Source organism: Elephas maximus, chromosome 10 (assembly GCF_024166365.1).
Source record: "Elephas maximus indicus isolate mEleMax1 chromosome 10, mEleMax1 primary haplotype, whole genome shotgun sequence".
Lineage (NCBI taxonomy): Eukaryota > Metazoa > Chordata > Mammalia > Proboscidea > Elephantidae > Elephas > Elephas maximus.
Genome location: NC_064828.1, coordinates 6515157 through 6542840, shown reverse-complemented (window position 1 = coordinate 6542840; position 27684 = coordinate 6515157). Strand labels below are relative to the sequence as shown.

General features: G+C 41.0%; 1 protein-coding gene across 2 annotated transcripts in view; it reads right to left on the bottom strand.

Annotated features, from left to right (window-relative positions):
- The window catches only part of SHC4 (SHC adaptor protein 4), a 246409-nt gene that overhangs the window by 55033 nt on the left and 163692 nt on the right, over positions 1-27684 (bottom strand). For both annotated transcript variants that reach the window (XM_049899614.1, XM_049899615.1), the window contains exons 5-6: positions 10357-10410; positions 6502-6553 (exon numbers count right to left, since the gene is read on the bottom strand). In XM_049899614.1, coding sequence (XP_049755571.1) covers positions 6502-6553; positions 10357-10410 — 106 coding nt within the window. The remainder of the gene's footprint in view (positions 1-6501; positions 6554-10356; positions 10411-27684) is intronic.

Sequence of the window (27684 nt, the reverse complement as noted above, 5' to 3'; positions counted from 1 at the left end):
GCGATCCCTCCAGGAATGCGGTATTGCTTTGGTTTACTATTTTCCTATGTAGGGGCAGTTCTAATGGCTTCCACTTGGCTTTTCCTATCATAATAGCCCTTACTCTATTTGTCAGAGATCCAATGTGGGGGTTCTGCCAGTTGCTGAGTGTATCTATTCCAATTATGCATTCTGGAACTGGGGAAATCACTACAGAATGGGTTCAGGAAATCACTGGACCTACTGTGAGACAGACACGAGCCAAGGCTCCATTAATAATCTGACCTCCATATGCCCCTACTCTGACTGGTGGGCCACAGTGATGTTTTGGGTATCCTGGAATTAATGGCAGTTCAGAGCCAGTATCCAGTAATTCCTAAAAAGTCTGATTATTTCCTTTTCTCCAACGAACAGTCACTCTCATAAAAGGCTATAGATCCCTTTGGGGAAGGCTGGGACAAAGATTAACAGAAAAAATTTTGGCAGTGTGTTGGAGTCCTTCCTCAAGGGGACGCAGCCTCCCCTTCATCCAAGGGGTTGCGGGTCTTTAAACTTGCTCAAATCTGAGAACTGATTGAGGAACTGTGGCTCTCTGTTCTGGTTATTCAATTTACACTGCTGTTCACCTGGTCTAGAATTTATCTGTTTATACAGGTCAAGTAAATATTTAGTAGATTTTCTATTTCACTCCTAGGGACACCATGACTAAGTAGCCAACGCCATAAGTCCATACGAATCAGACTATTCTGATTACTGCTTTGACTCCGCTGGTCCATTACTGTGACCATGCTCACCTTGTCTTTGTCGATTGAGTGCAGCCACTTGGCCTCTACTACCACGGGTTCCAATCAGCCCCATTGTAGTTAGATGTCTTAATTCAGTTATGGCAGTTCCCACTGTCAAATCTGATTTACATAAAATAGCAGTCTTCAAGGATGCTGGAGCTCCCTTCACAAAAGTATTCCTCACAATAGGGGTAACAGGTGTGTCCTCTGGGCACTCCATGTGTGGTCTGTGGGTCTAACCTGATAAATCCACTCTAACAGCTCAATTTCCCTAAGCCTTTGGATACTTTCTTCTACAGTATACCAAGGCAGGTCTGGTACTTCAACTTGATTTAGTGTAGGCCACCTTGTAATCCATGCTTCAGCTACCCAGCCAAACAAGCTATTAGATCCTTTCCTAACTTCTCGAGCTGAAACATTGATTGAAGAATCTGTGTTTAGTGGACCCAGACTGATCCATCTTTATGTTCCTTGCACCATTATCTCACACCCTTAATAGCCATTCCCACACATATCACTCAAGTTTCTGTTTGTACATATTAGAAAATTCAAGCAGTTCTTTTGGAATGTAGTATACCTCCTCCTGGGTCACACTTTGTACTTCACCTTTTGGGACTCTTCTGGGACTTAAGTCTAGTTACAGGTCTAGAAGCCAGAATCTGTAGCGTGAAATTGTTTTGAGAATATTCAGCATTGTCTTGTGAAGCATCTGCCTCAGGCAATGCCCCAGGCAACGACTCAGGCAAGGGCTTCTTAGAGGCAGCTGGGCTAGGGCTAATCTCATCAGATGGGAGTGGAGAGGCTAATGGTTTTTCTGGGCAGGGTGGTTTAGCAAACAAACATGAAGTAATCTCTTCAGATGGGAGTGCTTGCTGCTGGCAGGAGTGATTCAACAGAATTTAGTGGCTCAGTGTTTCCAGCTTCCTGATTATCTGACCATATGTCCCCATCCCAAGTTTCAGGATCCCATTTCTTCCCAATCGATGCCCTTACTTTAACTTCAGACACCGCTCAAGGTTGGCAATTGAGCTAGCATTATAATTCAGTCACTCTTACAATAAGGCTCTGGGTTTGGTTTTCAGCAATTTCAACTCTGTTACTACAAAAAATAAAGCTTTCTTTCAAAGCACAAGTGGAATCCTTAAGGTCATTTATGCAGCACTTGGCTTTGACTCTGAAGCCCTGAGCACATCTCTTTCTTTTACTGGTTTGTCTAGCAAAAGTAGGACCAACGAACCAGTTTCCTTATACTTCTCAATCTGACAAAACTATGGAAAGACATCACACATGTGTTCACTCAGAGCCTTGCCTTTCACCAATACCTGATCTACTGGTGGTGATATTTTGTGTTAATTGTATCACCACCTCATGCCATGGAATAGCAGCACCCTCTTTACTACTGGAAGCAAAATCATCAACATCTTTAAGACTAACCAGACTTCAGAACCAATTTAGAAAACTCATCCTTACAATTTTGTTTCTCTAGAACCATTCTTGGTACCAAATGTCTTAGGCTGGGTTCTCCAGAGAAGCAAAACCATATATAAAAATGTATACAGGCAGATTTATATCAAGAAAACAGCTCACGTGATTGTAGAGGCTGAAATGTCCCAAGTCCATGGATCAGGATAGAGGCTTCCCTCAATTCATGTAGCCACAGAGGCTAGTGAACCCAAGACTGGCAGGTCAGAGAGCAGGGCTCCTGCTCTTGTGCTGTGAAAATCGAGGGATCCCAAAATCTGCAGATAAGCTGATAGCTCAAATCCCAAGAGCCAGAGGTCAGATGAACAGGAGGCAGCCGCAGGATCCAGAGTGCACAAAAAGCCAGAACACCTGCTTATATTCAGATGCGGGCCACATCCCCAAGGAAACTCCCTTTCAACTGATTGACTACTCACAGCAGATTCCCTCATGGGAGTGATCACACATAAACACCGAGAATCATGACCCAGCCAAGCTGACATACAGTCTTAACCAGCACACCCTCCTTCTCTGTACATGAGATTATGTTTATCTCTCCCACTAAATGTTGAGTCCATGGAGGCCAGGAATTCTTTTTCTTCCAGAATAATTAGTTCGGTGGCTTGCATATTAGTATGAAATTAATCATTATTTGTGGACTCGGAAGTTGTCTCCATACCTCTGGGCAGAAATTAAAGCCAAGGGGCTCAGGTGAGTGGAAATGATTTCACAATAGGGGGTGTGCACGCAGGGGGGTTTATTGAGAACAGAGCGGGTTCTCGCATAGGCATCTATAATCAAGATAAAGAAAAAAGGGGAGGAGGGAGCAGAAAAAGGAAAAATAAGTGATGGAGAAATGCTAAGTTTTTAATCCAAAACAATTACCCTAAGTCATCCATCTACTCAATATATCCTTTTCCCTAAAGAAGAAAGAAAGATGAGTGGAAGGAAGGAAGGCAGTGAGCATTACCTCAGTTATACCTCCCAACAACTCCAGGAGGTAAATATTATTTTGTGTATGGTGTGAGGCACGGATTCTGTTTCATTTTTCTGCATGTGGAAATCCAATTTCCCCAACACCATTTCCTGAAGAGATTCTTCCTTACCCATTAAATGAACTTAGCACCTTGTCAAAGTTCAGTTGACCACAGATGTGTGGGTTTATTTCTAGACTTTCAATTCTATCCCATTGGTCTATGTCAGGAAGTAGATATTATTATTCCCATTTAAAAGAAAAAGAAACTGAGGATTGAGGTTCAAGGATGTGAAACAGCTTGCCTAAAGTTATATGGCAAGATGGTGGAAGAACTATGATTCCAAGCCAGTCTGCCTGGCTCCAGCATCTATGTTATTTCATATTTACAGGCAGAGGGCTAAGAAAGAAAGAACTGAAACCTCTATTAGGGCCCTGAGTCCATTATCTTACCCCTCAGGTCCCACCATAACTTCACTCAACAAATACCCCTTCAGGCTCTCCATGCAAGGATTACCTTGAACTCCCTTCAGGCAGCTCGGGCCTGACAAACTACTCAGGCACCAGAACAGAAGCTTTCGAAGTGAAGGTGCTTCATCATAATTTTCCCTGGCTTTCTTGTTCCACTTAAGCAAAGCGGGTGATTTGCAAGCATATGGCTCCTGCTTAGTCACTACCCTCAACAACTACATTAATCTTCGAAATCCTCGCCTGCATATACTGAGGAGCAATGACATGCTGTGCCCAGAGATATTCAATGGCCATTGGCAAAGTTACTAAACACATAGATTTCCTGAGGTATTTTTTCCTCCTCTCACCCTGTCTTTTTCATGTTAAGACAAAAGGTTTGCTGTTGAGAGAACTTCCCCCAAATAGCAAACAGTTATTCTTTAGGGAAGCTTAGGCAATAATTAAAAGAGGTTTCTCTTCTCTGGTATCCCACCCACCCCCGTCCCCCCTTCACGGGTTCCTGTCTGTCCTATTCACTGTTTGACTCTTATCCTTCTTCACTATTTAGTTTAGAGGAGTCGATTTCAATGGAGTGTTTTATAGTATGTGTTATCTGTCCTTCCTTTTCATCTCACCGAGGCCATGTTCTTTTGGCAAGCATTTACTGAGCATCTACTACGATTCAGGCTCTGCACCTGCGGCTGGCCTCATCATTTCATCTCTATCTCAATAACTTCCAAACGGATCTCCCTGCCTTAAGTGTCTTTCTGAATCCACCTATCTGCATCTTGCTGCCAAGTCAATCTTCCTGAATCCCTATTTTATAAACAGCTCTCTTCATCCATTTGCCCAGAGGATTACCAAACCAAAACCAAACCCAAACCCGGTGCCGTTGAGTTGATTCCGACTTATAGCAACCCTACAGGACAGAGTAGAACTGCCCCATAGGGTTTCCAAGGAGTGCCTGGCAGATTTGAACTGCCGACCCTTTGGTTAGCAGCCGTAGCACTTAACCACTACGCCACCAGGGTTTCCCCCAGAGGATTAGGTTCCTATTTATTAGCCCTCTCTTCTCTATACAAACCCTGGTGGTATAGTGGTTAAGAGCTATGACTGCTAACCAAAAGATTGGCAGTTTGAATCCACCAGGCACTTTGGAAACTCTATGGGGCAGTTCTATTCTGTCCTATAGGGTCACTCTGCCCTATAGTTGGAATCGACTCTACGGCAATGGGTTTGGTTTGGTTTTTGGTCTCCTATCTACCCTGAAGAGTGCTTTGGTGGTTCAGTGGTAGAATTCTTACCTCCCATGCAGGAGACCCAAGTTTGATTCCTGGCCAATGCCCTCAGATGGGCCTTGGTGGTTCAGTGGCGAAATCTCGCCTCCCACGCTGGAGACCCAGACTCAATCCCTGGCCAACGCACCTCAAGCACAGCCACCGCCTGTCTGTCAGTGGGGGGTGTGTGTTGCTACGATGCTGCTCTACATTCCAGCGTGTTCTATTCATTTGTCCCCAACCAGCCAGGGGTGTGTCCACTTCTGTGTCTTATAGCTCTTTGCGTTTCTAAGTCCCAGTCCATGTGTGCTTAATAAATGTTCTGGGGAAAACGTCATCCATGGGGTGGCAGAGGATATGCCCAACGAACAGGCTCTACTGAAGGAGGAGAGCCAGCCTAAAATACTCATCCCTAGGAGGAATCTGAATTTTCCAAAGTTAGAAATAGAGAGAAAATACTAACCATGCCTGTTCCGGGGAGAACAGCAACCCAAGGACCCCAGGCCCTCGATCCAAAGTGTTCTGGGAGATAAACTTTTCGGGTAACCTGGATAAATCCTGGGATGAGCAATCCAACCAACTCACTCTTCTATTCACTTGGCCATTCAACAACATAGCTATTGCGCATCACATATGTTCTAGGCATCGTGATAACTGCTTAGGAAATAACAATGAGCAAAATAAACAAGTTCCTGCCGTCGTGGTGCTTTCAGTCTAGTGGAAAGGACAGGCATTAAACACACTAACAAGTGAGTAAATAAAATAATAAAAGTGTGGGATAATTGTTATCAGAACAGAGAGAAGGTATTATTATGGAGCATGTGGGGTAGGGGGTGGATATGCTACTAGGGATAGGAGGTGCTATCAATCAAAGAAAGCCTCTTTAAAGAAGAGACATTTAAGCTGAGGTCCCAGGGATAAGAAGGAGTAAATACTCAAAGTGACATCCCAGGCTGCTGTACGGCAAGTGCACGGGCTCAACACATATGCACACACGTATGCATACACTCATGTGTGTGTACACATACACATAAACACTTGCTGAGACCAGTGCAGACAGATAAGCTCGCTGGATTGGCTCACTTGTCCACTGGGGCATGGCAGCCTTTCCCTCCATCACAACCAAAGCAGGTTCTTTTTTGAGTATACAAATAGGTAATACACCTTTTGGTTGCTGGGTCTCTCAAATGGCTGGGTTTTAAATCCCATCTATACATTTTTTTTTTCTTTGCACTGTTTGTTATTGTTGCTGTTAGGTGCCGTCGAGTCAGTTCCAACTCATAGCAACCCTATGGGAAACAAGAGAACTGCCCCACAGCATTTCCAAGGAGTGGTTGGTGAATTCGAACTGCCAACCTTTTGGTTAGCAGCTGAGCTCTTAACCACTATGCCACCAGGGCTCCTTGCTATGCTAGCAGGGCTATTTATTTCCACCTCAAATTTACGTAATCTTTCTAGAACCCAATATAGCACTCTGGTGATCCTCATCATTCTGTACATTGAAAAATAACCGCTTAATACTTTTTAAAGTTGGTATATACCAGCTCTTAAGAAATCTAGAAGTTGCTTTCCATACCTCGTTGATTAACTGGATCTTTAGCTACGTAGGCAACATAGTCTGTAGTATCCTATAAAAAAAGGGAAAACGATTGCATTTAAAATGAATGGATTGCACTGTTGAAAAATAAGAGCACACTTAGGACGTGATTCTGAGGCAAGCAATTAAAACACTACTGCTCCTGTTTAAAGGGAAAAGGAAAGCATAAACAAATACATACTACATCGTTTAATAATTGTGGAGTTCACATTCTCTGCCCCCTTGGGGAAAGAATATGAAGATTAAAAATTTAGAGGCAAACTATGTCACAAAAAAATAAAAGAAACTTATGCGGGTAGGGAATTCTTTTAGGGCATATATGTTTAAAAAAAAGTGATTGGGGACTATGACCCTCTCATGTGTTGAAAGCTGAAATACCAGAGGTCATGTGATCATGAGGCTGTCATAAACTAGAACGTGGCACTGTAATTTCCCTGTGGTCCAGATAGATACCATGTACATCAGAAAATAAGTTAATTAAAAAGAGATGATGGGTTTTGTGGATGTTAGTAAAAGTAAACTTAAGCAACAATAAAGCAAAAAATATAAGACATTTATTTGGTCAATATTGGTGGTGGCAGCAGTCGATTCTTTCATGGAATACATAGAAAGGAAAAAAATCACTTTTTAAAGAGCAAATCCATGAAAAACCAAGTGATGTGCTGCTGACTTCATAAAAACAAAACAAAACAAAAAAGCTACTTGGTAATTCTGACTTTTATTGAAAATAGTAAGCTGATGAATGATAAAGTTTTAATCATTAAAGATGCTTTTTGTTATCTCAGATCTTGGAAAAAATACACACAATGCCTTTTGCAGATTAGAAGCATGACTCTTCAGAGGGAAGATGCAATCAGCTGGCAGGACATATAGGTCCCTGTTTGTAACACCCTTGAGGACAGTCACTTCGTAACCCACCACGAATCACACAGGAAGCAGGTCAGGGTCAGCATAACTTGTCTTAGGGTATTTTAAAAAATCATATACCTAAGTAAATTTCTCTTATGCAAAAAAAAAATATAGATTTGAACTATATACTATATAAATAAGGCAATACCTACAAGCTTGCTTTTATTTTCTACTCACTCAAAAGCAAAGCCACATTTGCTGAGGACTTTCTTTTTTTTGATGGTAGTTTTAAAGTTTGAGATGTGACAAGGTGCCAGCAATGTCGCCTGGCCTGTTAGATGATGGGAAAAGAGGTCATGGTTGACTCCAGACCTGTTTCTTCATGTTTACAGCAGTCTTCAACACTTTCAGAGTTCTAAAATTCTATGACCGTAGGTATCAGGAAGAATTTACAAAGGTTAAAAGTGGGGGAAATGTATTTAATTTTGATATACTTGCAATGCATTTTTGAAATGGAGAAAGCATATATAGGTATGGAAGTATCAACCTACTGCTGTTGAGTCAATTCTGACTCATAGCAACCCTATAGGAAGAGCAGAACTGCCCCATGGGGTTTCCTAGGCTGAAATCTTTATGGAAGTAGACTGCCATGTATTTCTCCCGTGGAGTGGCTGGCGGGTTCAACTGACCTTTCAGTTAGCAGCCAAGCACTTAGCCACGACGCCACTAGGGCTCCTTATAGAAGCATTACCAGGAACCATTTTCAGGACTAACAGAAGGGAGACAGGTAAACTCTTTTTGAGAAGAAAGTAAAGGCAGGAGTGAGAAAGGTCAGGAGCTGAAGAAAAATACCCAGTATTTAAACTTTTCGGAGGAAATTTAGTAAGATGACAGTTACTACATTGGACCACGGGACTGTTAATTCAGCTAGTATTCTAAGCCCTTTTGCAAAAAGCAAATATGGACAATAGTAACAATGGTGATAGCTACCACTTATCGCCAATGTTAAATGCATCAATACTCTGAGGCAAGAGTGATTACTCCCCCGTTTACAGATGGGAAAGGGACCCTAGAATAAATGAGGATTTGCTTTTCAATCCTAAAATGACAGTAACCTTTGAAACTTGAAAAGGGAAAATTTACGGCAAGTATCAGTAATTATTTTTCACATTACACTTGCAGAATTCATTCAAATATCTTAAAAAAGCATCTGAGTCCATTCTTGGATGGCTGAGCTACAACCAGTTAGGAAAAGAAAAGACAACGCTGGCATTTTCAGGCTGGATTCAGTGGCCTGTTCTGCTACCCAACATACCCTTTGGTGTCACTGTCGAGGCCAGATTGCAAGGCTGAATGGATCAGAGTTCAGATCCAGTATTATGCTGGGTGCTTATGGTCACACAGCCGCTGCTAAGAGTCAGCCACCTTGGATGCCTCCTGTTTGCTGATGAGTCCACAATTAGTCATCTATGAAGCCTCTTTGGGAAAAGGTGAAGCTCTTAAAATCTGGTTTACCTTTAAATGGTAGTGTCATGAAACTACTATATTTATTAGAAAATAACTATACCCAAGACTGAGAGGTTAAAACCCAAGACTGAGAGGTTAGGAACTGGTAAAACCCAAATGGATTTGACACGCTTAAACAATTTGAGTGACCAGTAGTCAGTGTGAAGACAAGTAATCATTGAAGTGCTTTTAAGAATGGGCTAATTTAAATAGCGTTTTGTTATATATTTTACCTAAAACGAAGTTACACCAACAACCAAATGGAGGAACTTGCTTAAATACTTTAGATGTCAGTAAATGAAGCAATGATTACAGATAGTAACTTTGGAACTTTATTTCCTTTTAGGATAGGCAATTATTTTTTTGTTATATTCTTTTAAATACTAAGAATAAGTTTAAAACAAATCAAACTTTACAGTGATACCAGCTGCCAGATTTATTTTTTATCACTGATCCTCCGGTTTCTGTGTCCTATCATTTATGGGCCTAATTTCATTCCTCAGCTGCAAGTGAGAAACTAAAGGCGGATAGGAGAAAGAAAAAAACCCAGCTGTTTAACAGGATTTCATTACTTCATTTCGGAAAGGTATAATCTTTAATAATTAATGTCTGACAGAAAAGGAGGTAGTATGTTCTGGGCAAGAACGAGATCTGTGTATGTTCCCCATACATTTCCTTGACGTTACTGGTGTCACGAAAGCTGTATTCTGCACTCTTTTAATCTGCCATTTGTTTACAGGCATGGGAAGAAGATCCGTAATGTCACAGAGGAGCAAAAATCCTCCTTCCAGTCTCTCAGTTTAAATAGATTTGTTTCTGATTCAGTCACAAACCCCCTAGTTTCAATGTCCCTCTCCTTTTGCTCTGGTCTAGTAGGGAGCCGATGAATAACACTTCCCTCTGCAAAGTAGGGTTGGAGAGAGACTGTCTGTTCCACCCTGCACAATTCAAAGGAAACGAGCACCATGTGGCCTCCCAAGAGCAAAGACATGCAAGTTTGCCCCAGGGACCAGCTGAGCTTGCCCTCCGTGAGTTTCTGCAAACCTGCTTGCTCACTCTAGATTAGACTTAGTACTGGTTGACAGCCAGAATGGCAAATAGGCTTCCCCTTCCACGCCAAGTCCAGTTGATTAGAAATGTCTGTCTGGAACTCTGTACTGAGAATGCTGAGAGAGGACAGACCACACATAGATGACATACTTGCATTCAGTGACTTAGATGCTACCAACAAGAAACTTCTCAGATGACAACTACATGGCTAATAGCACAGCAGAGTATTGTTAGCTCATCAACTAATCCAAATATTTCTGAATCAGTGACAAGGACTATTTTGTCAAAATCACATTCTTCATTACTCACGATATATAGTTATTTCTAAAATATAATAAGATATTGAGAAAAGGCAAGTAGTGACTAATATGCTTTACATGGTTGTTCTTTCAACCCTTATAAAAAGAAATTTTATGAATCCATACTTACAGGATCCCCTCCAGAGGCAAATGAAATAGACTGCATATGATGATTTGCAATAATCTGAAAAACATAAACAAATTAAACATACGCAATACTACAAATTATCACTTCTAGTTATATACGGTCTGTTAGTAAAGGGCATACGCTTGCTTCCCTTTGGGAACCACCCCACCCAAATTCTCTAAGAAGCATGTTGAGACCATGGCCAGCTCACTGCCCCTTCCCCACCCAGGTGGACAAACGATCCAGGTCTAGCCAATCAAAACATGCTGTCCCTCTAGATGGAACAGAGTAAATCAATGTCTTGGAGAAAGAATTGAGATAGATGGTAGGAAAGAAAGCATCTCTTTCTGAAATTAAGGACCATCTTTTGTTGCCGTATAGAAAAAGACTGCTGCAAAATAAATCTTCCCCTCTGGAGAAAGTCAGAACTGAGAGTTAAAAATAGAAAAAAGGTTGGTAGTAACATTTGTTCCATCACTGGACAAATGAATTTCCCTCCTTCTATTTAATTATTTGGTTTTAAGTTAGTTAGACTTGGGTTTCAATCATTCACCACCAAAAGAATCCTGACTATGACACTGACATTAAGACTTCTAACATGAAGCAAGACTATCCAAGTGAACTGCATTGGTTACCCAAGAACAGCCTTTCTTTTACTTGGGATTGTTCACCTAAAACCCACAAATAATGACCAATATTCAGAGACATGTTTGTCATGCTGTTTTGAAGGTTCCTTAAAACATTAACTGTATACCTACTGCCTCGTCCTTTAGACAAGGACTAGTGTTCAAAAATTCAACACACATTATCTAAAAATAAGTTATCAAGGGCATCCATAATGGATCAACATTGATCCCTCTATAGCTGCTTATAAAAAATTCTTTCAATGCTTGTAGACTTTGCTTCTTAAAAAAGATATTTATTTTACTTTAGGTGAAGGGAAAGACAACACACAATACAGGTGAGGTCAGCAGAACTGGACTAAACCGAAAGCAAAGAAGTTTCCTGAATAAACTTAATGCTTCGAACGCCAGCATAGCAAGGGTGGGGGTTTGGGGACCATGGCTTCAGGAGACATCTAAGTCAATTGGCATAATAAAATCTATTAAGAAAACATTCTGCAACCCACTTTGGTGAGTGGCGTCTGGGGTCTTAAATGCTAGCAAGTGGCCATCTAAGGTGCACCAAATGGTCTCAACCCACATGGACCAAAGGAGAATGAAGAGTACCAAGGATATAAGGTAATTACGAGCCCAAGAGACAGAAAGGGCCACATAAATCAGAGGCTACATCAGCCTGAGACCAGAAGAACTAGATGGCACCCAGTTATAACCGATGACTACCCTGACAGAGAACACAACAGAGAACCCCTGAGGGAACAGGAGAGCAGTGGGATGCAGACCCCAAATTCTCGTAAAAAGACCAGACTTAATAGTCTGACTGAGACTAGAAGGACCCCGGTGGTCATGGCCCCCAGACCTCCTGTTGGCCCAGGACAGGAACCATTCCCAAAGCCAACTCTTAGACAGGGATTGGACTGGATAATGGGATGGAGAGGGATGCTGGTGAGGCGTGAGCTTCTTGGATCAGGTGAACACTTGAGACTATGTTGGCATCTCCTGTCTGGAGGGGAGATGAGAGGGTAGAAGGGGTTAGAAGCTGGTGGAATGGGCATTAAAAGAGAAAGTGGTGAGAGGGAGCGGGCTGTCTCATTAGGGAGAGAGCAATTGGGAGTATGTAGCAAGGTGTATATAAGCTTTTGTGTGAAAGACTGACTTAATTTGTAAACTTTCATTTAAAGCACAATAAAAATTTTTTTTAAAAGATATTTATTCAACACACAGTGGACCATTGGATTTGCTCGCTATTTACAGAAATCCCACATAGTTCCTTTATACATAAATAAACCCAGTGTCGTCAAGTCAATTCCAACTCATAGCAACCCTATAGGACACAGCAGAACTACCCCACAGGGTTTCCAAGGCTGTAATCTTTACAGGAGCAGATTGCCAGGTCTTTTGTCTGGTGGAGTGGCTGGTGGGTTCGAACTTCTGACCTTTCTGTTAGCACCAGGGCTTCTTTATACGTCAGTAGCAATCACTGCACCACCAGAGCGCCTTTATACCTTGGTAGCGATCACCTACTGACAGGTGTCAGTTAAGCAAGCCAAATCTCTGCCTCTTACATAGTAGAAGGAACTCTCGAAACAGTGTAAGAACGGTAAATATGGACTAATAATTTGATCAGGAAATGTCCCTTCAAGGTAGAAAGCACTACATAGAATAATTTTTTAATCTTTACACCAATAAATCTGAAAAACAAAATGGGCAATTTCTAGAGACATGTTTCTGAAATAGGCTCAAAATGAAAACATCTGAACATACCAATAACTGTCACATAAACTAAAATGGGGTCAAAGATCTGCCCCAGAAAAGAGGATGTCCAGGTGACTTTATATGAAAGTTCCACAAAATATAAAAGTAACAGATAATGTCTATCTTACATAACTGTCCCAGGACACAGAAAAGATGAAATGCAACACAACAGATTATATGATTATAGCGCAAACTTAATACTGAAACTGGACAGGAGCTACATGAGAAATGAAAATTATGGGTTAATATCAGTTATAAATATAGTCGGAAAATCTAAATATAATGTTAGAAAATCAAATCCAGCATAATAGCAAAGTAAAGTTTATTTCACAAATGTGAGGCTGGTGCAATATTAGAAAAAAATCTATTAATGTAATTCACTATAATAACAAACTAATGGAGATAAAAACATACAATATCTTGTCAATGAAGTGTATGGCAAAACTCAACCCCATTCATGACAGAAAGTCTTAACAAACTAGAAATAGGAAAAAACATTCTTAATTAGTAAAGCATATTCATGAAATATCTCATTTAATGGTGAAATGTTAAAACAGTCCCTTTAAAGTCATAAAGTCCCACTATAACCACTATTATTTAATAACACAAAAATAATAAAGAAAAATTTTAGATGAAGAGATAAAATTGTCGCTTTTTGTAGATTAACACAGTGGCTGCAACAATGGGCTCAAGCATAACAACCTTCAGGAGGATGGCAAAGGACCACACAGTTTTGTTCTGTTGTGCACAGGGTTGCTATGGGTTGGAATTAACTTGAGGGCACCTAACAACAACAATTATTTTGAAATTCACCCACATTGTTGTACGTAGCAATAGTTCATTCCTTTATATTAATGGATTGAATTGTGTCCCTCAGAAATATCTGTTGTAAATCCTAATCTCCATACTTGTGGTTGTAATCCCATTTGGGAATAGGGTTTTCTTTGTTATGTTCATGAGGCCTTATCAGTATAGGGTTTTTTAAGCCATTCACTTTTGAGATATAAAAGGAACAGATTAGGTACAGAAATAAACAAGCACAAATGGGGGAAGACAGATGCCATGCCACATGAATATTGCCAAGGAACCGAGGAACAGAAACTGAAAAGGGACAGGACCTTCCTCCTGAGCAGAAAGAGAAAGAATATCTTCTCCTAGAGCTGGTACCCTTAATTTTGGACTTCTGGCCTCCTAAATTGTGAGAAAATTAACTTCTGATCATTAAAAACAAAAAGACACTTTATATATGTCTTAGTCATCTAGTGCATCTCATTAACATCATAGCGATAGGATTTACAACAAATAGGGAAATTCCAAATGATGAAAAAATGGTAGACAATCACACAGTACTGGAAATCATGACTTAGCCAAGTTGACAGGTATTTTGGGGGGGACACAATTCAATCCATGACATTCCACCCTCTGGTCCCCCACAACTCATGACCTTGCCACATGTAAAACATATTCACCCCACCATATCATAGCAAAAGTCTTAACTCCAAGTCCAAAATCCAAAAATTTCTCTTCCTCTATGAAATCTAGAATACAAGTTATCTGCTTCCAAAGGTACAATGACAGAACAGGCACAAGCTAGACACTTCCATTACAAATGAGAGAAATTGGAAGGAAAGAAGGGATGACAGGCACCAAGCAAGTCAGCAGAACACATTCAATTAGCCCTCAGGGCTTGAAAATAATCCTCTGTTCTCTGAGGCCATCTACGTGATGGCTCTGCCCTCTAGACTCTAGGTATTGGCCACATTCTCTGGACTCAGAGTGGAGGCCCCTTGGCCCTGGGCTTTAGCTCCTCCTTCCAGGCCTACTGGGACAGCATCTCTACTCCCTAGGCTTTACGTGCATCTGAGCAACAACTCCACCCTTAGAAAAACAAGAGGCCATGCCTCCACCCTTTGAAACCTCAGAGGTCCTGGCCATACCTTTTGAGACTGAGGCAGCTCTGCTTCCTGTGTTCCTTGTCTCTTCATTCTGCTTCCTGGTTCCTCAGTCTCTCAGCCCTTCGGGCCTCACACCTGCATCTGCCCTGCTGGGGCAAATGTTCCAAGTGTTTCATAGCCTACAGCTCCACCAGTAAGTGCCTGGAGGCACCCCACCTCACCAGTAAAGTTCGGCCGAAAGGCACTCAACGTTCTTGCTCCGTGCGTCAGCAAGCCTAGCTCTACTGATGAGTGCCCGGAGGCAGGCCACTCTGCCAGGAAGCGTCCTACTCACAGGCACTCAGCTTTCTCGCTCCGTAGGCCAGTTCCAGCACTGTCTTGCGCTGGTCTCCTGGTTCTGCTGCTGCTCGTCCTCTGCTGCTGCTTCTTGCTGTCTGTGTCAACTCCAACGTAACAGCTCTCCTCATTTCCTTCTGAGTCCTCAATTCATTCATAGTTTCAAAACCACTTCCACATTTTCGGTATCTGTTAGAGCAGCACTCCATACTCTCGGTACCAAATTCTGTCTTAGTCATCTACTGCCGCTATAACAGAAATACCACAAGTGGATGGCTTTAACAAAGAGAAATTTATTCCCTCACAGTCTAGTAGGCTACAAGTCCAAATTCAGGGCATCAGCTTCAGCGAAAGGCTTTCTCTCTCTATTCGCTCTGAAGGAAGGTCCTTGTCATCAATCTTCCCTTGGTCTAGGAGCTTCATCGCGCAGGAACCACAGGTCCAAAGGAGGTGCTCTGCTCTCAGCATTGCTTTCTTCGTGGGATGAGGTTCCCCCATATCTCTCTGCTCACTTCTCCCTTTTATATCTGAAAAGAGATTGGCTTAAGACACTATCTAATCTTGTAGATCTCATCAGTATAACTGCCACTAATCCATCTCATTACATCATAGCGACAGGATTTACAACACATAGGAAAATCACATCAGATGACAAAATGGTAGACAATCACACAATACTGGGAATCATGACTTAGCCAAGTTGACAGATATTTTGGGGGGACACAAGTCAATCCATGACTATATATAGATAGATATATACACACATATATATTTTGCTGTTATTTTATTGTGTTTTAGGTCAAAGTTTACGGCTCAATTTCTCATACAAAAATTTATACACATACTGTTTTGTGACACGGATTGCCATCCCCACAATGTGACAGCATGATCCACCTTTTCACCCTGGGTTCCCTGTGTCCATTTGTCCAGTTCCTGTCCCTTCCTGTTTTCTCATCCTGCTTTTGGACAGGTTCTGCCCATTTGGTCTCATACATCTGACCGAACTAAGCAGCGTATTCTCCACGCGTGATTTTTTCTTTTATAAGCCTGTCTAATTTTTGTCTGAAAAGTAGGCTTCAGGAATGGTTTCTGTTTTGGATTAGCAGGGCACCCAGGGGTCACAGTTTCAGGGGTTCCTCCAGTCTGTCACACCAGAGAGTCTAGTCTTTCTACAAGAATTTGAATTCTGTATTACATTTTTCTCTAGCTCTGTCTGGGACTCTGTTGTGATACCTGTCAGGGTGGTCATTGGTGGTAGCTGGGCACCATCTGGTTCTTCTGGTCTCAGGCTGGTGGAGTCTCTGGTTCATGTGGTCCTTTAGTCCTTATCTAGTATTTTCCTTTTGTCTTTGGTATTCTTCATTCTCCTTTGCTCTGTGTGGGATAGGACTGATAAATGTATCTTAGATGGCCGCTCAAAGGCTTTTAGGAACCGAGGTGCTACTCACCAAAGTGGGATGTAGAACATTTTCTTTTAAACTTTGTTATGCCAATGACCTACACGTCCCCTGAGATTATCATCCCCAGGCCTCAGCCCCAGCTATTCAATCCCTCAAACTGTTTAGATGTGTCTAGGAAACGTCTATGCTTTTTCTTTGGTCCAGTTGTGCTGACATCCCTTATACTGTGTGTTATTCTTCCCTTTACCAAAGGTGACACACGACTTCCCTTCACCCACCCTCCCCACACTCATAACCATAGAATGCTTTCTTCTGTGTGTAAATCTTTTGTTGAGTTCTTGTATTAGTGGTCTCATACAATATTTGCCCTTTTGGGACTGAGTTATTTCACTCAGCATAATGCCCTCCAGATTCATCCATGTTGTGAGATGTTTTGCTGATTCATCATTGTTCTTTATCGTTGCACAGCATTTCATTGTGTGTATGTACCTCAACTGGTTTATCCATTCATCCGTAGATGGGCATTTAGGTTGTTCCCATCTTTTTGCTATCGTGAATAGTGGTGCAGTGAACATGAATGTGCATATGTCTATTTGTTTGACAGGTGTTAATTCTTTAAGTTACATTCCAAGGACCGCGGGATTGCTGGATCATATGGTATTTCTATTTCTAGCTTTTTAAGGAAGCATCATATCATTTTCTAAAGTGGTTGTACCATTTTATATTTCTACCAGCGGTGGTTTTTATTTACCAGTGGTACGTAAGAGTTCCAATCTCCCCACAACCTCTCCAACATTTGTTATTTTCTGTTAGTGCCAGTATTGTCAGAGTGAGATGGTATCTCAATGTAGTTTTGATTTCCATTTCACTAACGGCTAATGATCACCAGCATTTCCTCATGTGTCCATTAGCTGCCTCAATGTCTTCTTTGGAGAAGTGTCTGTTCATATCCTTTGCCCACTTTTTAAGTGGATTATTTGTCTTTTTGCTTTTGAGGTGTTGCAGTATCTTACAGATTTTAGAGATTAGACCCTTCTCAGATAAGTCGTAGCCAAAATTTTTTTCCCGTCTGTAGGTTCTCTTTTTACTCTCTTGGAGAGGTCTTTTGATGAGCATAAGTTAGCTAGTTTTCCTGCTGGTGTTTCTGCATTGTTAGTTATAGTTTGTATACTACTATTTATGCCATGTCCCTAGCATTGCCCCTATTTTTTCTTCCATGATCTTTATCATTTTAGATTTTATATTTAGATCTTTGATCCATTTTGAGTTAGTTTCTGTGTATGGTGTAAGGTATGGGTTTTGTTTCATGTTTTTATAGATGGACATCCAGTTATGCCAGCACCATTTGTTAAAGACAGTCTTTTCCCCATTTAACCGACTTTGGGCCTTTGTCAAATATCGGTTGCTCACGGATGGATTTACATCTGGGTTCTCAATTCTGTTCCATTGGTCTATGTGTCACTTACTGTACCAGTACCAGGGTGTTTTGACTACCATGTCTGTATAATAGGTTCTAAAATCAGGTAGCGTGAGGCCTCTCACTTTGTTCTTCTTCAGTAATGCTTTACTTATTATCCAGGGCCTCTTACCTTTCCATATGAAGTTGGTGATTTGTTTCTCCATCTCGTTAAAAAATATCATTGGTATTTGGACCGGGATTGCATTCTACCTGTAGAATGCTTTTGAGTAGAACTGTCATTTTCACAATGTTGAGTCTTCCTACCCATGAGCATGGTATGTTCTTCCACTTACCTATGTCTCTTTTGGTTCCTTGCAATAGTGTTTTGTAGTTTTTTTGTATAGGTCTTTCGCATTCCTGGTTACATTTATTTCTAAGTACTTTATCTTCTTGGGGGCTATTTTAAATGGTATTGATTTGGTGATTTCCTTTCTGAAGTTCTCTTTGTTGGTGTAGAAGAATCTTACTGATTTTTGTATGTTTATCTTGTATCCAGATACTCTGTTGAACTCCACTATTAATTCCAGCAGCCTTCTTGTGGATTCTTTGGGGTTTTCTGTGGATAAGATCGTATCTCCTGCACATAGGGATAGTTTTACCTCTTCCTTACCAATTTGGATGCCCTTTCTTTCTTTTTCTTGCCTTATTACTCTAGTTAGGACCTCCAGCACAATGTTGAATAAGAGTGGTGATAAAGGGCATCCTTGCCTGGTTCTTGTTCTCAAGGGGAATGCTTTCAGTTTCCATTTAGAATGATGTTGGCTGTTGGCTTTGAAAAAATGCCCTCTCTTATGCTGAGGAATTTCTCTTCTATTCCTATTTTGCTGAGAGTTCTTATCCGGAATGGGTGTTTTACTTTGCCAAACGCATTTTCTGCATCTACTGAGATAATCCTGTGATTCTTTTATTTATGTGGTAGATTATGTTGATTGATTTTCTAATGTTGAACCATTCCTGCATACTTGATATGTATTTTTTTTTTTTTTTTTTGGATATGTTGTTGAATTCTATTGGCTAAAATTTTGTTGAGGGTTTTTGCATCTATGTTCATGAGGGATATTAGTCTGTAGTTTCCTCCTTTTTGTAGTGTCTTTGCCTGGCTTTGGTATCAGGGCTATGCCGGCTTCATAGAATGAGTTTTGGAGTATTCTCTCTTTCTCAATGCTCTGAAATACCTTTAGTAGTATTGGTGTTAGCTTTTCCTTGAAAGTTTAGTAGAATTCTCCAGTGAAGTCATTGGGCCACGGCTTTTTTGTAGTTGTTGGCAGTTTTTTAAAGATTATTTTTACTTTTATTATTATTTACTTATTCTTATTTTATTATGATTCTTCAATCTCTTATTATGGGTTTGTTTAGTTTTTCTAACTCAGATTATGTTAGTTTAGGTAGGTAGTGTGTTTCTTGAAATTTGTCCATTTCCTCTAGGTTTTCAAATTTGTTGGAGTACAATTTTTCATAGTATTCTATTATGATCTTTTTAATTTCAGTTAGTCTGTTGTGATGTCACTCATCTCAATTCTTACTCAGGTTATTTGCTTCCTCTCCTGATTTTCTTTTGTCAGTTTGGCCAATGGTTTGTCGATTTTGTTGATCTTTTCAAAGAACCAATTTTCAGTCTTGTTGATTCTTTCAACTGTTTTTCTACTCTCTATTTTTTTATTTCTGCTAATCTTTATTATTTCCTTTCTTCTGGTATCTGAGGGATTCTTTTGGTGCTCTCCTTCATTTGTTTTTTAGGATTAAGGTCCTTTCTTCTTTTTTTGATGTGAATTATTGCTATGAATTGACCTCTAAGTACTGTTTTTGCTTTGCCTCAATGATTTTGGTATTGTGTTTTCATTCTCACTTGATTTTATGAATTTCTTTATTCCATCCTTGATTTCTTCTTTAATCCAGTCATTTTCAAGCAAGGTGTTGTTCAGTTCCACGTATTTGAGTCTTTTCCTTGCTGTTTTTGTTATTGATTTCTGTTTTTATGGCATTATGATCAGAAAAGATGCTTTGTGTTATTTCAATGTTTTGGATTTTGTTAAGGCTTGCTTTGTGGCCTAAAATGTGGTGTATTCTACAGAATGATCCATGTGCATTGGAAAAGAACGTATACTTAGCTGCTGTTGGGTCAAGTGTTCTGTATGTCTATGAGGTCGAGTTGATTGATTATAGCATTTAGATTTTCCATGTCTTTATTAAGTTTCTTTCTGGATGTTCTATCCTTCGCTAAAAGTAGTGTGTTGAAGCCTCCTACTATTATTGTTGAGGCATGTATTTCTCTTTTCCATGCTGTTAGAGTTTGTTTTATGTATAGTGGAGTCCTGTCATTGGGTGCATATATATGTATTCTGGTTGTCTTCCTGGTGTATTGACCCTTTAATCATTACACAGTGTCTTTCTTCATTCTTTATGGTAGATTTTGCTTTAAAGTCTATTTTATCTGATATTAATATTGCTACTCCTGCTTTTTTTTGTTGTTTGCTTGATATTCTTTTTTCCATCTTTTGTGTTTTAGTTTATGTCTTTGTGTCTATGGTGTGTCTTTTGTAGACAACATATAGACGGATCATGTTTATTATTCATTCTGCCACTCTCTGTCTCTTCACTGGTGCACTCAGGCCATTTACATTCGATGTAATTATTGATAAGTATGAGTTTACTGCTGTTGTTTTGATTTTTTTCTTTTTAATTTTTTTTTATTTTTTACTGTGCTTTAGGTGAAAGTTTACAGCTCAAGTTAGTTTCTCAAAGAAAATTTATATATATTGTTATTGACCCTAGTTGCTATGCCTATAATGTCACAGCATGCTCCCCCTTTCCACCCTGGATTTCCTGTGTCCGTTCAACTAGCTCCTATCCCTTTCTGCCTTCTCATCTTGCCTCCAGATAGCAGCTACCCATTTAGTCTTGTGTACATTTTGATGGTTTTTTTTTTTTTTTTGTGGTGTGAACAGCTTCGTTTTGCTTAATTTTTTGTGCTGAGTTCTTTTTGTTTATGTATTTTCTTTTCATCTCTTTCATTATTGTTGATTTTGTGTTTGCTAAGTCTTTATATTTTTCTTCTTTTTTTTATTTTGAGGGATAGGTTTGTTAGTTTCCTTTGTGGTTATTTTGAAATTTTTCTTTATTTTTCTAAGTTTAATCCAGTCTTCCATTTCTTGATATTGCTTTAACTTCCTCTCCATATGGCAGTTCTATGACTACACTGTTTTTTCCCTCTTTTCTGTTTTGACTTTGTCATCGTTTACATATTGACGTCGCTGGTTCCCTATTTTCAGTCTTTTGGATATCATTTGTTTTTGTGAATTCCCTATCTGGGTTGATAACTCATTCATCTGTCCTGTGTCCTAGTCTTGGACTGCTGTCTGATGTCTCTCAAGCATGATGGGGAAATCAGATCATTTCCAGATAAATAGAAATTAAAGGAATTTGTAAAAATCAGATGAAAATTACAAGAAATATTAGGGAGCCCTCCAGTTAGAGAACCGACAACATCAGACAGCAATCCAAGACTAGGACACAGGACAGATGAATGAGTTATCAACCCAGATAGGGAATTCACAAAAACAAATGATATCTAAAAGACTGAAAATAGGGAACCAGAGACGTCAATATGTAAACGATGACAAAGTCAAAACAAAGGTTTTTTTTCCTTCAAGGCTTTATATATTTCATCCCATTGACTTCTTGCCTGCATGGTTTCTGCTGAGGAATCAGAGCTTAGTCTTACTGGTTTAACTTTGTTGGTGACTTTTTATTTCTAGCCACTCTCAAGATTGTTCGTTTTTGGTTTTGGCTACTTTGATTATGTCTTGGTAAGTTTCTTTTGGGGTCTAACCTGTACGGGGTCCACTGAGCTTCTTGGAGAGCTTCTCATTTTTCATGATATTAGGAAAGTTTTCTGCCAACAAATCTTCAACAATTCTATGTTTTCTGTTATCACCCCTTTTCTGGTACTTCGATCACTCATAGGTTTTCCCTCTGATAGGATCCCATATAATTCTTAGGCTTTCTTCATTTTATCCTCCATTCTGTTTGCTGATATTTCTTCAAATAAACTGGCGTCAAGGGATTTATCTTCAATCTCACTAATTCTGACTTCCATTGTCCCAATTCTCATCCTATAACCTATTTTGTCTAATTCTGAAACTCTATTGTTAATCTTTTGGATTTCTAGTTGCCGTCTCTGTGTGTTTTCTAGCAGCCTGTTTATTCTACTGTCTTGCTCTTGTATTGTTTCCCTGAATTCTTCTATTGCTTTGTCTGTGTGATCCTTGGCTTGGTCTGAGTTTTGCCTGATCTCCTTTCCTGATCTCTTGGAGAGCTCTACATATTTTGAATTCTTTATCAGGTAGTTCCATTGCTTTATCTTCTTTTGGAAGGTTTTCTAGTTATTTTGGTCACTTGCTGGAGCCATTTTGTCCTGCTTCTTTATGAGATTTGATATTGACTGTTATCTCCAAGGCATCAATACATTATTATATTTATTTATTGTATTTTTGTTTACTGCAGCCTGTATTTTTGCTTTGTTTTGATATACTCATGTAGGCTGGGCATGTGAAGCTCTCATGTCCAGTCTCCAGGTGGTCAGAAGAGCTACTAGATGTGTGAGCCCAGGTGTCTGTTCACTGTTCTTGTGGGAGTGCAGTTATTCAGAGCACAGTTATTTGGGTTGTCAGTCACTGAGTGCATGGTGCAGACTCTCCCCTACAGTCCTAGGTGAGCAGGGCTGCATGAGGGAATTGAGCAGGCACAGGCCTAGGCTGCAGTGGAGGGCAATGTGGGGGGCAAGGCAGGAGGCTGATGGCTGCCCCCAGGTGCCTGGATAGAGGGTGTTTCCCTGTCTCCTAGACTGCTTACTGGGTGGGCTAGTGCAGCCAGTCCTTGGGCACCCTGTGCCATTGGCTGGAGGGACTGGGAGGTACCACTACTTTGCAGACCCCTGACATGGGCAGCTAGATGGAGTGGGTGGTACCACCAGCCCTCCAGCCCCCAGTGTGGGTGGGTGAGGTGCCTTCTTTGAGAGTAGGGCAGTGTCAAATGTCACAAACCTGCAGCTCCTCCTTGACTGCTCCAGATGAAAATGAGCTTCAGGTGTATGCCCTGCTGTTTTATGCTAATAAGGGCATGCAACGATGAACTGGCCCACAAGGTACTGGGCAGGGGTGAAGAGTGCTGCAAGTCTGTGAACCCTGTACATCATTGGTTGGGCAAAGGAGCAGGGCCTCCCAACCAACCCTGAGTTCCTGCCTTAGGGGGCATGGCATTGTTGAATGCCATGGGACAGGTGACAGAGCGGGGTGGGGGATGGGTGAGGGGAAGGAAGTGCTTCTCCGCTGCGAAGCTCTGGGGGAGGAGGAGTTATTCCCCCAGCACACGTGGTAAGTTGAGAGCTTGCACTTAACTTTCACAGGTCTGGTGTCTCTCGTGTTTCATCTGGCTGTGTGTGCTGATTTGTTGCTGCTTGGCTGCACCAATTTGGTGGGCCTCAGCCTGGAATGTTGCTGCTTGCCTTAGCCAGTGTGTGCTGTGCAGACTCAGCTAGCACTAGGGCACCAGCGAATCTGTGATCTGCAGTTTCCTGTTTCCGCTGCTTCTGAATTGTCACTCCTTCCACCTGCCACTCGGTCTGATTCTTCAGCTTTGTCTTTGATGATAGGGTTCTCAGACTGTCATATATATTTGATTCACTTGTTTTCTTGGGTGTTTGTTGTAAGAGGGCTACAGGAAGCATCTGAGTATTCCACCATCTTGGTCCCACCCCCTCACATGTTGTATTTAAAGAAGAAACAATAAGACATTGGGATGATTTCTCAACAGAAAAAACAAAGTGAAAAGACATTAATATATCTACCAAGTGCTAAAATTGCCTACCTGGGATTCCATATCCAGAGAAAATAAAATTAAAATAAAGACATTTCCAGACAAACAGAAAGTGAGAGAATTAATCACCAGCATACCTATGCTAAAAGGAATTCTCAAGGAGAAGAAAAATAATGCTGGATGGAAATAAGAGGATAGAGGAAAGAATGAACAGTAAAGGATAAATATGTGAAAATATTTAAATTAATATTGACTGAATAAAAATAGTATTTACTTGTGGAGTTTAAAATAAAAGTAAGGTTAAAGTACATAAAAACAATAGCACAAAATCAGGAATGAGGGTAAATCAAATTCAATTACTCTAAAGTCCTTTAATTCTCTGTGAAGGGGTAAACATTCTAATTTATATTAGACTTTAATACATAAAGAATGCCATGTTGGAATCTAACTGCTAAAAGAATAATATAAAAATGTAAAAGCTAATAGAGGGAAAATATGGAATAATTTAAAACTACTTAAGTTTTCCAAAAGAAGCAAGAAAAGAGAAACAAAGAAGCACTGAACTCATAAGGCAAATACAAAACAAATAAAAGATAGTATACTTAAACCAACTCTGTGGGAGAAAGATGTGGCAGGCTGCTTCCATAAACATTACAGCCTTGGACACTCTATGGGGTAGTTCTACTCTGTCCTATAGGGTTGCTATGAGTTGGAATTGACTTGACAGGAATAGGTTTGGTTTTTTGGGGGTATATCAGTAATCAAGGAGCACTGGTGGTACAATGGTTAAGCACTTGGCTGCTAACAAAAAAAGGCTGGTCATTCAAACCAACCAACCAACCATTCCATGGGAGAAAGATGTGGCAGTCTGCTTCCATAAAGATTATAGCCTTGGATCAACTCAACAGCAATGAGCTTGGGTTTGGTTTAAATCAGTAATCACAATGTAAACAGACTAAGAATTCCAATTAAAACACAAACATTTTGAAACTGGATAAAAAAGCAAAGGACCCCACTACACTGTCAAAAATTTATACTGTGAATCTTTCTCTAAGCGTTTCCCAAAGGGATCTATAGCCTTTAACAAGAGTGACTGTTCACTAGGGAAAAGGACATAATCAGACTTTTCAGGGACTATTGGACACTGGCTCTGAATTGACACTAATTCCAAGAGACCCAAAGCATCACTACAGCCCACTAGTCAGAGTGGGGGCATACGCAGGTCAGATTTTTAATGGAGGCTCAGCTCAGGTCTGTTTCACAGTGGGTCCAGTGGGTCCTCAACCCATCTTGTAGTGATTTCCCCAGTTCCTGAAGGCATAATTGGAACAGACATACTCAGAAACTGGTGGAACCCTCACACAAGATCCCTGACATGTGGATTAAGGGCTATAAAGGTAGGAAAAGCCAAGTGGAAGCCATCAGAACTGCCTCTACTGGAAGATAGTAAACCATATTTCTGGAGGGATTACAGAGATTAGTATCACCATCAAGCACTTGAAGGTTGAAGAGGTGGTGATTCCCACCTCATCCCCATTCAACTCACCAATTTGGCCTGTGCAAAAAAAAGATGGATTCTGAAGGATGACAGTGGATTATGATAAACTTAACCAGGTGTTGACTCCAAGTGCAGCTGCTGTTCCAGATGTGGTTTCATTGCTTGAGCAAATTAATACATCTCCTAGCACCTGGTATGCAGCTACTGATCTGGCTAAAGACTTTTTCTCGATTATGGTTTCAAAGAAACACTGGAAGCAGTTTGCTTTTAGCTGGTAAGGCCAGCAATATACTTCCACTGATAAACCTCAAAAGTATATCAACTCTCCAGCCCCATGTCATAATTTGGTCTGCAGAAGCCATGACCGCTTTTTCCTCCCACAAGATGTCACACTAGTCCATTACATTGATGACATTATGCTGATTGGGCCTAGTAAGGAAGGATCATCAATGACCCTGGACTTACTGCTAAAAAAAAAAAAAAAAAGTACTGCTAGAGGGTGGGAAATTCATCCAACAAAAATCCAGGCACCTTCCAGCTCAGTGAAATTTCTAGCAGTCCAGTGGTGTGGGACATATTATTTTGTCTAAAGTGAGGGATACGTTGTTCCATCTGTACCGTCCTACAACTAAAAAGGAGGCACAACACCTGGTGAGTCTCTTTGGATTCTGCAGGCAACATGTCCCTCGTTTGGGTGTCCTACTCCAGCCTATTAATCAAGAGACTCAAAAAGCTGCAAGCTTTGAGTAGGGCCCAGGAGAAAAGAAGGCTCTGCGACAGTTTCAGGCTGCCGTCCAAGTGGCTCTGCCACTTGAGCCATATGCTCCAGCTGATCCAATGGTGCTTGAAGTGTCAGTGGTGGACACAGATGCAGTTTGGAGTCTTTGGTATGCTATTAGTGAATCACAGTGCAGACCCTTAGGGTTTTGGAGCAAAGTGCTGCCATCCTCTGCAGATAACTACTCTCCTTTTGAGAAAGAGCTTTTGGACTGTTGCAAGGCCTTAGTAAAGACTGAATGCTAACCAGGGGCTACCAAGTCACCGTGCCTGAGCTCCCCATCATGAACTAGGTGTTGTCTGATCCACAGAATGATAAAGTCAGACATGCATGGCACCACTCCATCATTAAATGGAAATGGTATAACGAGATCCGGCTCCAGGAGGACCCGAATGCACAAGTTGATGAGGAACTGACCCAAACGCCTATGGTCTCCACTCCTGTCACATTATCTGCCCTCTCCCAGTTTAGACCTATGGTGTCATGGGGAGTTCCTTATGATCAGTTGACTGAAGAAGATAAAACTCGTGCCTGGTTAACAGATGGTTCTGATAGGCAGGCACCACTGGAAAATGAACAGCAGCAGGACTACACCCCCTTTCTGGGATCTTCCCAAAGGACAGTTCTGAAGGGAAATCCTCCCAATGGGCAGAACTTTAAGCAGTGCACCTGGTTGTTCACTTTGCTTAAAAGGAGAAATGGCCAGATATGCAATTATATACTGACTCATGGGCTGTGTCTGATGGTTTGGCTGGGTGGTCAGGGGCTTGGAATGGACAGGATTGGAAAATTGGTGACAAGAAGGTATGGAGAACAGGTATGTGGATAAATCTCTCTGAATGGGCCAAAGAAGTGAAGACATTTGTGTCTCATGTGAATGCTCACCAAAGGGTGACCTCACCAGAGAAGAATTCCAATAATCGAGTGGATAGGATGATGCATTCTATGGAAACCAGTCATCCTCTTTCCCCAGACATTCCCGTCATTGCCCAATGGGCTCATGAACAGTGTGGCCATGGTGGCAGGGATGAAGGGTATGCATGGGCTCAGCAACATGCACTTCCAATCACCAAGGCCAACGTGGCTACAGCCACTGCTGAGTGCTCAACCTGCCAGCAGCAGAGACTACCACTGAGTCCCTGATATGGCACCATTCCTCAAGGTGATCAGCCAGCAACCTGGTGGCAGGTTGATTACACTGGACTGCTTTCATCATGGAAAGGGCAGCATTTCGTTGTTACTGGAATAGACACTTACTCTGGAAATGGGTTTACCTTCCCTGCACGCAAAGCTTCTGCCAAAACTACCATCCATGGATTTACAGAATGCTTTATCTGCCAGCATTATCACACACAGCATCTCCTCGAATCAAAGGACTCACGTCACAGCAAATGAAGTGTGGCAATGGGCCCATGTGAATGGGAATCACTGGTCTTACCAAGTTCCCCACCATACTTAATCAACTGGCTTGATGGAACAATGGAATATGCGTCTAAAGACATAATTATGGTACCAGTTAGGAAGCAACACTTTCTAGGATTGGGGCAATGTTCTCCAGGAGGCTATATATGTTCTAAAACAGCATCCAACATATGGTGCTGTTTCTCCCATAGCCAGGATTTATGGGTCCAGAAATTAAGGGATGGAAATGGGAGTGGCACCACTCACTATTACCCCTAGTGACCCACTTGCAAAATTTCTGCTTCCTCTCCCTGCAACCCTATGCTCAGGGCTCTCGAGGTCTTAGTTCTAAAGGGAAGAATGCTCCCACCTGGA